Source organism: Microcaecilia unicolor, chromosome 3 (assembly GCF_901765095.1).
Source record: "Microcaecilia unicolor chromosome 3, aMicUni1.1, whole genome shotgun sequence".
In the NCBI taxonomy this organism is placed as follows: Eukaryota; Metazoa; Chordata; class Amphibia; order Gymnophiona; family Siphonopidae; genus Microcaecilia; species Microcaecilia unicolor.
In genome coordinates this window covers 198478967-198495081 of record NC_044033.1, presented here as the reverse complement: position 1 = coordinate 198495081, position 16115 = coordinate 198478967, and the positions used below count along the sequence as shown (strand labels likewise).

The 16115-nt window shown below is 49.7% G+C and overlaps 2 protein-coding genes across 16 annotated transcripts in view; one reads left to right on the top strand and one right to left on the bottom strand.

The window, feature by feature from the left end:
* Positions 1 to 8042, top strand: part of SPC24 (SPC24 component of NDC80 kinetochore complex) — a 58089-nt gene extending 50047 nt beyond the window's left edge. For all 12 annotated transcript variants that reach the window (XM_030197070.1, XM_030197069.1, XM_030197065.1 and 9 more), the window contains 3 exons: positions 5534 to 5638; positions 6494 to 6570; positions 7202 to 8042. In XM_030197070.1, the coding sequence (XP_030052930.1) occupies positions 5534 to 5638; positions 6494 to 6570; positions 7202 to 7308 (289 nt within the window). In that variant the 3' untranslated portion in view covers positions 7309 to 8042. The remainder of the gene's footprint in view (positions 1 to 5533; positions 5639 to 6493; positions 6571 to 7201) is intronic.
* Positions 8043 to 8113: 71 nt separating this feature from the next.
* KEAP1 (kelch like ECH associated protein 1) overlaps positions 8114 to 16115 on the bottom strand; it is a 54396-nt gene continuing 46394 nt past the window's right edge. For all 4 annotated transcript variants that reach the window (XM_030197061.1, XM_030197060.1, XM_030197059.1 and 1 more), the window contains 3 exons: positions 14871 to 15076; positions 11626 to 11802; positions 8114 to 9845 (listed from right to left, as the gene is read on the bottom strand). In XM_030197061.1, the coding sequence (XP_030052921.1) occupies positions 9676 to 9845; positions 11626 to 11802; positions 14871 to 15076 (553 nt within the window). In that variant the 3' untranslated portion in view covers positions 8114 to 9675. The remainder of the gene's footprint in view (positions 9846 to 11625; positions 11803 to 14870; positions 15077 to 16115) is intronic.

Here is a 16115-nt window from a genome sequence, read left to right as displayed (position 1 = left end):
AAGGAAATGCAATCTGCTAGCCAATTGGATATGGTGTGTTTCCCCACAGCCACTCCCCTCCTGTTGGGATCAAAAGAAACAAACAATTGGGCGGACTGTCTGTTGGGCTATGTCCGCTCCAGATAGAAGGCCAATGCTCTTTTGCAGTCCAATGTGTGCAGCTGACGTTCAGCAGGGCAGGAATGAGGACGGGGAAAAAAATGTTGGCAAGACAATTGACTGGTTAAGATGGAACTCAGACACTACCTTCGGCAAGAACTTAGGGCGAGTGCGGAGGACTACTCTATTATGATGAAATTTGGTGTAAGGGGCCTGGGCTACCAGGGCCTGAAGCTCACTGACTACGAGCTGAAGTAACTGCCACCAAGAAAATGACCTTCCAGGTCAAGTACTTCAGATGGCAGGAGTTCAGTGGCTCAAAAGGAGGTTTCATCAGCTGGGTGAGAACGACATTGAGATCCCATGACACTGTAGGAGGTTTGATAGGGGGCTTTGACAAAAGCAAACCTCTCATGAAGCGAACAACTAAAGGCTGTCCTGAGATCGGCTTACCTTCCACACGGTAATGGTATGCACTGATTGCGCTAAGGTGAACCCTTACAGAGTTGGTCTTGAGACCAGACTCAGACAAGTGCAGAAGGTATTCAAGCAGGGTCTGTGTAGGACAGGAGCGAGGATCTAAGGCCTTGCTGTCACACCAGATGGCAAACCTCCTCCATAAAAAGAAGTAACTCCTCTTAGTGGAATCTTTTCTGGAAGCAAGCAAAACACGGGAGACACCCTCTGACAGACCCAAAGAGGCAAAGTCTACGCTCTCAACATCCAGGCCGTGAGAGCCAGAGACTGGAGGTTGGGATGCAGAAGCGCCCCTTCGTCCTGTGTGATGAGGGTCGGAAAACACTCCAATCTCCACTGTTCTTCGGAGGACAACTCCAGAAGAAGAGGGAACCAGATCTGACGCGGCCAAAAGGGAGCTATCAGAATCATGGTGCCCCGGTCTTGTTTGAGTTTCAACAAAGTCTTCCCCACCAGAGGTATGGGAGGATAAGCATACAGCAGACCTCCCCCCCCCCCCCCCCAAATCCAGGAGGAAGGCATCCGATGCCAGTCGAGCGTGGGCCTGAAGTCTGGAACAGAACTGAGGGACCTTATGGTTGGCTCGAGATGCGAAGAGATCTACCAAGGGAGTGCCCCACACTTGGAAGATCTGGCGCACTACTCCGGAATTGAGCGACCACTCGTGAGGTTGCATAATCCTGCTCAACCTTTCGGCCACACTGTTGTTTACGCCTGCCAGATATGTGGCTTGGAGCCACATGCCGCAACGGTGAGCCCAGAGCCACATGCTGACGGCTTCCTGACACAGGGGGCGAGATCCAGTGCCCCCCTGCTTGTTGACGTAATACATGGCAACCTGGTTGTCTGTCTGAATTTGGATAATTTGATGGGACAGCTGATCTCTGAAAGCCTTCAGAGCGTTCCAGACCGCTCGTAACTCCAGGAGATTGATCTGCAGATCGCGTTCCTGGAGGGACCAGCTTCCTTGGGTGTGAAGTCCATCGACATGAGCTCCCCACCCTAGGAGAGACGCATCCTTAGTCAGCACCTTTTGTGGCTGAGGAATTTGGAAGGGGCGTCCCAGAGTCAAATTGGCCCAAATCGTCCACCAGTACAGGGATTTGAGAAAACTCGTGGACAGGTGGATCACGTCCTCTAGATCCCCAGCAGCCTGAAACCACTGGGAAGCTAGGGTCCATTGAGCAGATCGCATGTGAAGACGAGCTATGGGAGTCACCTGGACTGTGGAGGCCATGTGGCCAAGCAATCTCAACATCTGCCGAGCTGTGATCTGCTGGGACGCCCGTACCCGGGAGACGACGGACAGCAGATTGTTGGCCCTCGTCTCCGGGAGATAGGCACGAGCTGTCCGAGAATCCAGCAGAGCTCCTATGAATTTGAGTCTCTGTACTGGGAGAAGGTGGGACTTAGGGTAATTTATCACAAACCCTAGTAGCTCCAGGAGTCGAATAGTCATCTGCATGGACTGTAGAGCTCCTGCCTCGGAAGTGTTCTTCACCAGCCAATCGTCGAGATAAGGGAACACGTGCACTCCAAGCCTGCGAAGCGCTGCTGCTACCACAGCTAGGCACTTCGTGAACACTCTGGGCGCAGAGGCGAGCCCAAAGGGTAGCACATAGTACTGGAAGTGACGTGATCCCAGACGAAATCGAAGATACTGTCTGTGAGCTGGCAGTATCGGGATGTGTGTATAAGCTTCCTTTAAGTCCAGAGAGCATAGCCAGTCGTTTTGCTGAATCATGGGAAGAAGGGTGCCCAGGGAAAGCATCCTGAACTTTTCCTTGACCAGATATTTGTTCAGGGCCCTTAGGTCTAGGATGGGACGCATCCCCCCTGTTTTCTTTTCCACAAGGAAGTACCTGGAATAGAATCCCAGCCCTTCTTGCCCAGGTGGCACGGGCTCGACCGCATTGGCGCTGAGAAGGGCGGAGAGTTCCTCTGCAAGTACCTGCTTGTGCTGGAAGCTGAAGGACTGAGCTCCCGGTGGGCAATTTTGAGGCTTTGAGGCCAAATTGAGGTTGTAACCTTGTCGGACTATTTGGAGAACCCACTGGTCGGAGGTTATGAGAGGCCACCTTTGGTGAAAAACTTTCAACCTCCCCCCGACCGGCAGATCGCCCGGCACGGACACCTTGACATTGGCTATGCTCTTCTGGAGCCAGTCAAAAGCTCGCCCCCTGCTTTTGCTGGGGAGCTGGGGCCTTGCTGAGGCGCACGCTGCTGATTAGAGCGCGCGCGCTGGGGCTTAGCCTGGGCCGCAGGCTGTCGAGAGGGAGGATTGTACCTACGCTTACCAGAAGAGTAGGGAACAGTCCTCCTTCCCCCATAAAAACGGCTACCTGAAGAGGTAGATGCTGAAGGCTGCCGGCGGGAGAATTTGTCGAAAGCGTTATCCCGCTGGTGGAGCTGTTCTACCACCTGTTCGACTTTTTCTCCAAAAATGTTGTCCGCTCGGCAAGGGGAGTCTGCAATCCGCTGCTGGATTCTATTCTCCAGGTCGGAGGCACGCAGCCATGAGAGACTGCGCATCACCACACCTTGAGCAGCGGCCCTGGACACAATATCAAAGGTATCAAATTACCCCTCTGGCCAGGAATTTTCTGCACACCTTCAGCTGCCTGACCACCTCCTGAAACGGCTTGGCTTGCTCAGAAGGGAGCTTGTCCACCAAGCCCGCCAACTGCCGCACATTGTTCCGCATGTGGATGCTCGTGTAGAGCTGGTAGGACTGAATCTTGGCCACGAGCATAGAAGAATGGTAGGCCTTCCTCCCAAAGGAGTCTAAGGTTCTAGAGTCCTTGCCCGGGGGCGCCGAAGCATGCTCCTTAGAACTCTTAGCCTTCTTTAGGGCCAGATCCACCACACCAGAGGTGAGGCAACTGAGTGCGCATCAGCTCTGGGTCCCCATGGATCCGGTACTGGGATTCGATCTTCTTGGGAATGTGGGGATTAGTTAGAGGCTTGGTCCAGTTCGCCAGCAATGTCTTTTTTAGGACATGATGCATGGGTACTGTGGACGCTTCCTTAGGTGGAAAAGGATAGTCCAAGAGCTCAAACATTTCATCCCTGGGCTCGTCCTCCACACCCACCGGGAAGGGGATGGCCGTAGACATCTCCCGGACAAAGGCCGCGAAAGACAGACTCTCGGGAGGAGAAAGCTGCCTTTCAGGGGAGGGAGTGGGATCAGAAGGAAGGCCAACAGACTCCTCGTCAGAGAAATATCTGATGTCCTCCTCCTCCTCCCACGAGGCCTCACCATCAGTATCAGACAAGTTCATGAACCTGCGTCTGAAGCCGTGCCCGACTCGACTCCGTGGAAACACAGCCACGGTGGGAGCGCCGAGAGGTAGACTCCCTCGCCAGCACCGGCTAAGCTCCCTCCACCGATGTCGGGGAGTCTTCCTGGGAGGCGGCCACAGCCAGGGCCAGCCCTCGCCTCGCTCAACGGTACAAGCACCCCCGGTACCGGAGAAGGGCGCAACAGCTCTCCCAGAATCTCTGGAAGAACAGCCCGGAGACTCTCGTGCAGAGCAGCTGTGGAGAAAGACTGGGAAGCTGATGCAGGCGTCGATGTCAGTCTGTTCCGGGCGTGGAGGCAGTTCCGGGCTGTCCAAGGTGGAGCGCATCGACACCTGAACAGAGGGTGAGCAATCCTCCCGGTGCCGCTGCCTACTGCGTGCCGACTCCCTCGGCGACCCAGAGCTCTCGGTACCGAGGCGGGAAGGAGACCGGTGTCGATGCTTCTTTGATTTCTTCAAACGAAGCATGTCACCAGAGCTTCCCGGTACCGACGGGGAGGACGTAGAATCCAACAGTCTCTTCCTCAGGGCCGAGGCCTAAGAAGGTTGGTCTCGGGGGGGCTGTACCGCAGGAGCCCTCAGGGCAGGAGGAGACCCGCCCGAAGGCTCATCGCCACCAGCAGGGGAATGGACAGCCCTCACCTGCACTCCAGTCGAAGCACCACCGTCCGACGACATCAGCAACAGCGGAGGCCCCGGTACCACCAACGTCGACGCAGCCTTCCGATGTCTCGGTACCGACGATGCAGAGGGTTGAAGCCTCTATGCCGAGGTCGAAGACTTCAATGCGGTTGACGTCGATGCACTCGATGCGTCCTGTGCTGTTGTCGACGAAGAGCCCGAGAACAACACGTTCCACTGGGCCAATCTCACTACCTGAGTCCTCTTTTGTAAAAGAGCACAATGACTGCAGGCCTGCAGGCGGTGCCCAGCCCCCAGACACTGAAGACACGAAGCGTGCCTATCAGTGAGCGAGATTACCCGGGCGCACTGGGTGCACTTCTTGAAGCCGCTGGGAGACTTCGATGACATGGGCAGAAAAATCACGCCAGCGAAATCAAAATTCGTGATGATGACGAAAGGCACCAAAAATATGGGGGAGAGAACCCGTACCGAGGCCAAAAAGGCCTATCCCGAAAGCGAAAGGAAACTTACGCCGGGGAAAAAACTGGACACACGGGAAGGGACAAAGACCAAAGGTCTCTTTTTTTTTTTTTTTTTTTTTTTTTTGCGAAATCGCGAAGATGCGCGAGGGTCAACTTGAGGGGCACGAAACGGTGGCAAAACACGACCGTCCCGAGCGTGGACAAAAGAAGACTGACGACCACGAGCCGGTTTGGGCGGGAAGACGCATGCGAGAGCTAGCAAAGGCCTTTGCTAGTGAAGTTTCCGATTGGAGGGGCTGCCGTGGACGTCGCCCATCAGTAAGGACAAGCAGCCTGCTTGTCCTCGGAGAACATAACTGCTCCATTTGGGGAGGGGAAAAACAGAGGGTTGTATGTTTCAACTCAGAAGTCTGGGGGTTTTTTTTTTCCAGACTTCTGGTAAGGGACAAGTCCAGCTTTCTAGGTTACCAGCATTATTCTGGGGGGGGGGGGGGGGGGGGGGGGTGATGTGCAGATTCTCTGGGGCCTTCTTTCCTTAGCCTGAAGTACATTCTTGCTGAAGGAACTGGAGGAGCTGAAGGTGATGGAGGAGGAGATGGAACAGCTACAGAAGGAAGTGGATGAAGACACGACCACAGCAATACCCTCTGCGGTGTAAGTCTTGGCCTGTTTTGGAAATAAACCAGTTCAGCAGTTTGGGGGGGGGGGGGGGGGGGGGGGGGAGGGGAGAAACTTGAGTGTTCCCCATAGGTACAAAATGTGGAAACCTGGCCCTAGATGCCTTTAAATCCCTAATGGAGGGATTATCAAAACCTTGAACTGCAAAAGGGACATGAGAAATCCCAAGGGTAATGGGGTTTGATAATGCTGCCTGCCTATGCAGGTACTTTGTCTGTCCCTACTAGGCTCACAATCTTAAGTTTTGGAGGGTTCAGTGAGTTGGCCAAGGTGAAAAGGAGCTGCAGTGGGAATCAAACACAATTCCCCAGCTTGTTTTTCAGCCCCCTACACTAACTGTTGGGCTCCTCTGCTCCAGCCAGCTACACATTTTCAGATCAATATTTAAAGGCCTTTGTTTTTGCCAAGTCCATTTAATTCAGAAAAACTGCACTTTTATAGTGTTGGCTACATCAGTTACACCTGTAACTTAATTTAATAATCAGAATTAATCTTAGTGTTATGTGGCACTGATAGCAGTTAGCATACACAATTGCCCTTTGTTGCTATTCTACAAGTTTGACCTCAAAGTCCAGAGCCTGTGACTTCGAAGCAGGTGTGGAGCTGGGAGCAGCCTGGCCGGATTGGAGACAGGGCAATTACGCATGCTAGTTAAACAATGCTTTGGTATTACACTCCTAACCACCTACAGTCAGGCGTGTTTACAATGCCCACTGCGCTAGCTCAAGTCCTTGTAGACTTGGTCATGCACAAAAATAAGATGTTTGAGTTATATCTGCGCATAAGTACTTTACGCAGAACAAAGGTTACCTCATTTCTCTTATCTTTCAGGTATTTGGCTCAGCTGTATCACAAGGTTACCAAAATCCAGTGGGATTACGACTGTGACCCTACTTTGATCAGGGGAGGTATCCTTTTCAGCGGCTCAGGGGCCAAAAATCAAAATTTACAGACGGGGCTAGGGCCAAGACTGACACTCTCCCTGACCAAGGCTCCACCGTCTGTTATCCTGAGCTACTTCACATTTCGTCCCATCAGAAACAGAAGTGGCAGGTGAATTTTTACAGTCGGGCTTTGAAATGAAAGGAATAACATTTGTGCTTTGCAGAATGATGCCATGGTAAGCTTTTCATAGTGACAAGCTGGCACCGGTCCACTGTAATTTGGATTCATGGACAGCCATGCTGAAAACCCCAGTGATGCCCTGGATTTGGGGGGGGGGGGGGGGGGTGGAATCTGATGGTGGGTGTGGCTAACATACCACCTCCAACCCCAAAGCTATGGAAGCAGGGAATGCTCAGGTACAGGAGCCCTTTCCCTGTCTGCATAGGGTTAAGGGACACGGCCAAAGTCAGGAGCAGCAGCTGTGGCATTTGAACCAAGGCTTTCTTGGTTCTTAACTTGCTGCCAGTTCTCCACTTCCAACCTAAACAGGAATTTTTTTATAAATTGATTTGGGGGGAGGGGCAATAACTGTGTCTAAATGATGTTTCTCTTTGCTTTGAGAGTCCAGTCCTTTTCCTTTACTTTGTACCTAAGTCCACTACAACGGAGACGTGGCTCAACCCATCAACATCGACAGCACCCAGCACTCCAAAACCTTCGTCTGTGACTACCTGTGGAGTCTGGTTTCCACAGACTGGTGAGGACTGTGGCCTTGATTTGCAGAACGGACCATTGTACCGGCACCGAGGCCTGGTTTCCGCACAGTCCTTGTGATCCTAAGCCTCCTTTCCCAAGTTCTCTGTCAATGCTATGCTCCTGTTTTTCTTCATTTGTAAGTGTTTGAGTTTTTGATAGAAAGGAAAAGGACCTTTTCCAGTCCTGAACTGTCTCATTCTGTTGGTAATTTATTGCTTGTCTGTACATCTCCTATGAATGCTGTCTCTGGTGGTTCTTCTCACTGCCCTTTAGCATTATATCTGTCAGTTCCCTTATCTTGTCTGTCTTCAAACGTCACTCACCAGCACTGTCAAGGCTTCTGCCCATCATACCTGTTCTGCCACTTGTCAGTACTTTCCTGGTCCAGTAGTGTATGTCTCTCTTCCTAGGTGCAGCTGTTTCACATCTGGCTGCTGCTAGTACCATCCTGACTTCTTGTTCCTTCGTTTCTTTTCCCTTCCCTAACGGCCTTGTTTCTGCGGCCTCTGGTGTTCTTACTACACATGGATTTATGTTTTAAATACTCCCCCTGAATATCTTAATTCATAGGTAGTTGGGATCCTATTTCCTTGAATCCTTCCTCTCCAACAAAGCTCTGCTCTATTCTTAACTTGCGCTGGGTTGAGGTAGCACCCGTTTCCTGCGAGGCATTTTTCTCCGTTTCCTCCTCTAACCTAAGCTTATGTTTTTAAACCTATCCCCTTTTCCTTCCCTCTTTCTCGAAAGTATTGCACCAGTAGCTACTGGGTTTCTGTCTAAGTTCCTTCCCCCCCCCCCCCCCCCCCCCCCCCCCCCCTTATCCATCTCCTGAACTCCAACCCTCTCCCAAAAGATGGTTTGTAGTGCTGTGAGCCGAGACTGTAATCATCTACTTTCTAATGCACTAATGTTGCAGGTATCGCAAGCAGCCTCTATAACAGCATTGAAGGTTGCAGGGGCTGAGACCTGCTCTAGCTTATTATTGAATAAAAATGTGTTCTATGGTGATACTTGATGGACTTGAGACTTTGTTGAGTGACACTAATAAATGGAGATGGATCTTGCCTTTCATTTGACAAGGTCATGTTGAAAACCATCTAGCTAATATTCACTGTAGGCCTACCTCATAGATGCATGCTGGTCAAAAGGGCAGGAGTGAGGCCCACGTGCTCCTCCTGCCTGTTACGGCTGCTATAACCTCACTGAAGCACCAGGTTGGGGTGAGCTTATCACCCCTTTTGCACTTTGGGGGTGTGTGGGAGGGAGCACCATCAGCCTGTATTGTAGCTAAAGCGAGGGGGGGGGGGGGGGCTTTTGCTGTCCTACCTTTAATGCATCCTTAACTGGTTAAGTCCCAGGCCTAACCAGCCTGTGCTGGTAATTTGCACGTAGCTTAACGGGGGCAGAGAGGCTTTAATTGCTTTGAATACGGGGCAGCATGTGTGTTTTCCATGTATATTAACAACTACAGTCATGTAAGCAAAAGGGGATTTCACTTGCTAATTGAATGTGCAGGTGCAAAAAGCTGCTCTTATGAAACAGTGATTCAAGGTTACATTACTGATTACCTTGATCTAACCTTCACAGTACATGCCAAAGGGACTGGCCTCTTCTGACCAAGCAGCTCGATGGCAAAATTGGAGGAGCCCACCCTCTACTGGCAAATCCTTCAAAGCTCAGTGTAGGTACGAAGGCAGGTTCCTTTGTCTTATGTTCCCTGGGCCTTTGTTTTATGAGAGGAGGTTTGCGAAAGCTGCTGTTGCAAAGAAGAACAAACAGCTTGGAAACCTCCGATGAGGACCAGGCAGATAACTCAGAGGAGAGTTCTAGACTTGTGGAAAAAAGGATTTAGCCAGGTTACTAGAGTTAAAGTCATAAACTTATTAAGGTAGGCCTGGACTTCAGTAACACAGAATTTTGCTACTCTTTGGGAGTCTGCCACTGCTGATTACTGAGGTCTTTATTAAGTATCATAGCCATGTCCTTGAGGAGACACCAGAAGGGCAGAATGGAACCAGTCTATAACTCCCCCCCCCCCCCCCCCCCTTTCCATCTCTCAGGCATAGAGAGGGTTAATGCTGATAAGGTCTTTCATTCAGGCCCTTCCCCCTGTCTACGCAATATAAACCAAAACAGGTTCCTTTACACAGGAGCAACAACCTCTAAGCATGGCACAATGTCTTTTATTCAAAGTTACCAGAGCCACTTACGGCCTGAGTGACAGTCACAAGGTGGGGAGTCCAAACGCAGACTCTTTCCTTCCCAACTTTTAACACTGAATTTCGGCCCAGCCTTGCCCGAGTCAGTATTATTTTTAGAAAAAATGTGAGGCGTTAAACCTTCTCCCTCACAAAAGAAGACTGGTCCGCTGGCTACCGGCAGCAGCCTCCCCGCACTTCTAATTGCTTTTGGCAGGGCTCCATGGTGATAGCTACACCTACCCCGCTCCGGCCTGAGGTCATACGAGTCACTTCAGTCCATGTATCCGTGTCAGGCTCATAACACTCCACACTGTCCAGGAAACTGTGACCGTCGTAGCCCCCTGTAGAGGGAAAACAAAGTTAGCGGGGTCCCGGCTTCCAAAACACCTGTACCTTACGATGCTCTGCTGAACTGCTCCCATGTCCCCACCCAACTCATCCATCCTGCGTCAACTGGCAAAGCATTGTGCCTATAAAAGATGCTAGTAAACTTTGGTCACTGTCTGCCCCAAGGCCCTACCATGGCTACCTGTGTTCTCGGCCTATTTTCCTTTGGCATAACACAGGTTGCATCATCTACCACACAACAAGAAATTATACCTGGCAGGTGGCTGCTAGACTACTACTCACACAGCAGTTTCCCCCCCTGCTCCAGAGTAATCACCGGACAGAAACAATTCACTAGGAGCAGAACAGCCTACACATTGTTTACTACCACTAGAGAACAGCATTTTTGCCCCACTTCCAGCAGCAGAAAGCACACGTTATGCTGGACCATTTCCCCAGGTACTGCTGGTAGGAGAAACTGAAGGCCCAGGGTGGAGCCTGGTACTTCAGACTAGAGAGCAGAACAGGAACCCTGCAGAGATGGACCCAGGTCCTGCTGGGTTCCCGTGGAACTCTCAAACCGAGCTTTCTTTTCCCTCCCTGCACCTACCTGAAGCTACCCTGGTGGTCGAGTGGCTTGCTTCCGGGCAGGAAAGATCCCCACTCTTTCCTGGCCGCTGCTCCTTTAAAATGGCTGCTGAGACTTCAGTGGATGTTTTGCAAGGCCACCGCTTGCAGTTGCGGCAGCCATTTTGAACAGGCAGCGAGACAGCGGGGATTTTCCTGCCCTGAAGCAAGCCACTAGACCACCAGAGTGACATCAGGTATATGTGGGGAGGGGCACCTAGGGTTGGAGCGGAGGTGGGTGCAGGGAGGAGGAGAAAAATAGGTAAGGGGCAAGGAGGTTAGACGAGAACAACACATGATACGAGGCTATCTAGCCCAATGGGCTGAAGCCAGCAGGAGGAGATTGCTGCCATACTGGTTCACCCAAAACAACAGCAAAAGATTATTAGAAATAATGGACTGCCTATGTGTGGTCCATCTTTAAAAAGGCAGAAGCTGTTCCAGTTGAAAGGCAGTGCCTTAAAAGGTGGAGGACAAAAGATTTTTACTTATTTGACAGCTTTTTAATTGATTTGAAAGCTTCCCATATGTAGATATATTTATATCACTAAAACAGGTTCAAAAATTATTGTATCTGGTGGAAACATCACTAATAAAGGCTGTATTTTGTACTCATTTTCCCTACACTGTTCTATACAATACAGTAATACATGGCCAAGTTTCAGTGAGGATATCCCATTTACTGATGGGTTCACCTTAACTTGTAATGTGCTTTGGGAAGCCTGGTGTTAGAAAGATTGGAAGTTAAATTATACTCTTTTCATTGAGCCACATGGAATCACATCTTCACTTCATCTCTTTTGTACAAATGGATTATTCTGGTTTGAGCACGTTTCAGGGACAAGTCAAAATAATAACAATAAATTTTCATGCCTATTCTCTTTTGTGGTAGAGGGGGAGCAAGGTGCCTGCGGTGTAACGGGCTGGAACAGGTTAGATTTCTGTCCCCGTGCAGTTCTCTACTTCAGAAGCAGTGCTCCTTTCGGTTTCCTCAATTTGAGAGGATTTTTGGTTGACTTTAAACACTCAGGCTTTTTGCTGGAGGTATCATCTGTCTTACTTTTTGCCTACTTTGGTTTTCAGAGGGATGTGACTACACTGATCTGTGCAGAGCAAGCCCAATGCAGGCTTCCTAATGAAAGTTAGCTTCTAGGACAGGAACCTTACCTAACACATAAATCTTGCCATGAAAGACAGTGACCCCAAGGGCACTCCTCCGGTGCTTCATTGGGGCCACAAAGGTCCACTGCTCTGTTTCAACGTCATAGCGCTCCATGCTGTTCAGCTGATTGGTGCCATCATAGCCCCCCACAGCATAAACAGAGTTTTCCATTGCACACACCCCTGCAACAGAGTAGGATAAATGCAAACTTCATTAGACCACCCTCACTGATGAGACAGATGCTGCTTTCAATGAAACGGTACATTGTGGAGGGGGAAGAGGGAAGGACGCGGACAGTCATTTATACAGCAGAATTTCTGGTTAAGACATGAAGGTCGAAAGCAGACAGACATTGAGACGTCCAGCCCAGACTGAGCTCAGTTCTTCAGCAGAGCTTTTTGTAAAATATGCCTAGGAGTGCCCGTGTATATTTTGTAAAACAGACATGGAGAATATATGAGTGACATGAACCCGGCCACTTCCATGTGGAAGTAGTAGCGATAATGTAATCGTCCCACATTACAAGCTTATCCATACACAGCGCAATCTGTATTTCATTTTTTGCATTTTGAAGGCAGAAAATAAACATGATTAAGGAAAATTTCTCCCTTAATCCCTCATGGAAAGCCTTTAAACAGCTGGTACAAAACCCAACACTGCCCCCAACTTTCTGAAATTGCCATTTACACATGGATGCGATGTACACGTTAAGGGCCACTACTGACACACGGAGATACTCCTAAAATCAGCACCACCATGTCTGGACCTCGGAATGTGCAAAGCGCCAGAGAATTCCCAGCTAACAACATCCCTTCAGAAACTGGATCAGAATAGGCTTATTACCAGCAATGCAGACCATGACCAGAATGCATGCAGCGCAAACATAGATTACCAGACTGAACTCTGGTCTGTTCTTCACGTCCACCTGCTGGTAGATATCATAACCCACAAGTCTCTGGATTTGTCTGCTACTGATAAGGAAGACAGGAATACACACACACCCAGTGGTGTGCTGGAGCCAGCTCTGTCCGGCTCGCAAGAGCCGCTTGTTAAATTTTGACAGCTCTTGCGAGCCGGTTGTTGTTGGGGGTGAGCCGGCTCCATTAGGGGAGGTAAGCATGGCAGGAGGGCGCCATCACAGGCCATGCTTACCGCCCCTGCAGCTCCGAAACATGTCCAACGATGTCCTTCGCCCCCACCCTCCCCTCCCGCTCCCATCTGTCTTTTTTAATTACCTCCGTCGAAGTGCACGCGATTTAAAGCCCTGCTGCATGCTGGCCGTCTCTCCATGCTCCCCCTGCTTGCTTCGGTGATGTTCGCGCCCTTAGTCCCGCCTTCTGACATCATTCTGACGTCATTTCCTTTTTCCGCGAAGGCGGGACTAAGGGCGCGAACATCACTGAAGCAAGCAGGGGAAGCCTGGAGAGACGGCCAGCACGCAGCAGGGCTTTAAATAGCGCGCGCTTCGACGGAGGTAACTAAAAAAGACAGATGGGAACGGGAGGGAAGGGTGGAGGCGAAGGACATAGTTCGTTGGACATGTTTGGGAGTGGGAGGGAAGGGCAGGGGAGGGAGGCGAATCACTGGGTATGGATGGGGAGAGGGGGGCAGGGGAGAGAGGAGAGTTTCAGGACATGGATGGAGGGGAGAGCAAGAGAAATTCTGGACATGGATGGAGGGGAGGGAAGGGAGAGAGAAGAAATGCTGGACATGGAGGGAAGATAGTGGAAGGAGATTAGATGAGGGAAAAGGAATTGAGGAGAGAAACTGCACATGGATGGAGAAAATAGGAAGAAGCTAGATCCACTGGACAGTCAAGGCTGCGGAGGACCAGAAATGAAGAAGAAAGAAAAGAAATAAAAGGCAAGGAAGCCCTGGAAACGGAGTCAAGGGAACAGATAGAGAGCAGCAGAATCACATACTGGACCAGCATGATCAGAGAAACAAAGTCACCAGACAACAAAGGTAGAAAAAAATAATTTTATTTTCATTATAGTGTTTGGAATATGTCCACTTTGAGAATCAGGTGCTGAACGTTAAAAGTTTATATTTATTTACTTATTTATGGTATTTTATCCCATATTAAACATGAATTAGATTGGAACCTGGGATCGTTTAATTTTTTTTTCCTGGAGAGAGTAATGCATTGCCCCCCTCCCCCCCCGGCTATAGCCAGCTCTGCAATTTTGTGTGTGTGGGGGGGGGGGGGGGGGGGGGCGCCGAGGTGGACCGGGGAGAGAGCCTGTTGTTAAAAATTTACCAGCACACCACTGCACACACCCGACAGCACACATCTTACAACTAGATCCAGTTAGCCTGCCCCGTCATCCACACACAAACCTGTTCAAAACAGACACCAAGATCAATCCACTTGGAGAATCCAACACTGGTTCCCAGCCCATTCTCCACCAGGGTGAGAAACTAACTGGCCAAGCACCACCACCCAATCTGTCACCTAAAGCAGCACCAGGGGAACACAGGCCACATGACTATTTCAATCCCAGCCAGTGACATGCGATCAGCTGGATGTGACTGCTTTTTCCAGCTTCTTATTTACCAAGCCCATATTGCTGAGTCACCTCTTCCATGAAGACACAAACTTGTCTAAGGATTCACTTGCCAGGAAACAAAATGTTACAGTCAGGATGTGCAAGTCTGCAGCTCTCCACCCTCTGTGTGTTAAACCTCTGAATGTGGGTAAACGAGGAGAGACGCTGAGGGTAAGGGTCAGTACAGCTAGGACACAGGTGGCAATCGGGTATACAGGCCTAAACAGAGAGAGAACTGGGTCCTGTCCACAGTGCTGAATCAGGCTGGCCAGCGGCAGAAAGTTTTCTAGACAGTTCACAGCTAGGGAACGCACTCTTCCTGTATATATGACTTCTTTGGTTTCACCAGCCCTGTGCAGCCCAAGGGATCCCAGTACTTTATCTGGGTCCAGACACTTTGCTGATCTTCTCCTAACCAGCATATCCCACCAGTAAAACTCAAGTCAGACAGGGAACCTGCGGCTCACTCAATTGATACATCTGTAACTCTCAGAGGATAGTAAATGACTTCACTTTAGGCACATTCTAACCAGCCAATCTTGGAGAGGTCACCCAGCCCACCCCATTGCTAGAGCTGACTTAAATTTGGCAACTATGTGGCTGATGACAAGCATACAATCTGGCCTACTTCTGCCACTAGCCTTCAGAAGGTTACATGCCAACCACATTCAGTTCCACTCCATCCTTCCTCCCACACTCACCTGCTCCACTCCGCACTGTGTTCATTGGAGTAATCATCTTCCACTCATCTTTCTCTGGGTAGTAACATTCCGCCGAGCTCAGCCTGTTCGTCCCATCATAGCCTCCCACTGCATACAAGAGGCGGTTCAGCACAGCAACACCCACCCCGATTCGATGCGTCTGCATCGGGGCAACAAGCTGCCACTCATCCTTGTCAGGCTCATACCTGTGCCCAGGACAGGGGGAAACAAGAGAAGACCCTTCAGAATCCATCCTTCATTACCTAGCAAACATTATTGCTTGCTCATAACACTTAAAGTCCTCACTAGAACAGTCCAGAACCTGAACTAGTCTAGTGATACTATAGGAAAGAAAATTAGTAGGTAAGACGTATTTTCTTCTTAAGGGCAACGTGGGCCTGAGTTTACAAACTGTTTCCACACACAATGCTCTAAAATGAGACAGTGACAAAATTAAACCAGTTTATCCAGGGTGGTATCTCAGTCTGGCTTCAAAGCACATAAACAGCAATTGCACAAAGAGGGGCCAGATTTTGGAGCACCATAATGCAAGGTCAATGAGCAATAAGTAAGCAAGACGCCCTAAGTATGATTAATCACTTGTTTCCTATTGGACAGAGGCCTAGCTTGGCTCTGCTGCCTCTTAGAAGACAAAATCCTTTGTTCAAAGCATGTAGGAAAATTGTTATATTTAATTTATTTTCTATTTGGAAAGGCATATCTGAATGACCCAACTTAGGTGACTCAACCCTGCAACACTTCACTATCAAAGATCATATTGAACATTGACAAACCCTTTTTACCTCAAGCCCAATTTGATTGAATCTTATCTTCCCTATCCCACTATAACATTTTGTACTATTCCCATACCGGACTTGGCGAATGCCTTCACGGTATTATGTAAGCCACATTGAGCCGGAAAATGTGGGATACAAATGGAACAAATAAAATAAAAATAAATACCTTAAAACTGCTGCACAACAAAGCTCAGACTATTTGCCTAATGTATGATTGGACATTTTTCTGTGGACATTTGTCAGGGGGCTTAATTCCCTGTGGTCTGGTTCATTGTGCTCCACAGTGATTCTTGCCCTCTGCACAGATTTTAGGTGAGGGTATGAAAAGCAGAATTAAAGAGAAGTAATCGACCGGTGGCCACCTTGCAAAAAAAAAAAAAAAAATCTCCAACATAACATGTGGGAAATAAATGCAGGGGAAGTAGAGTTCCTCATTTTCTCTTATGAT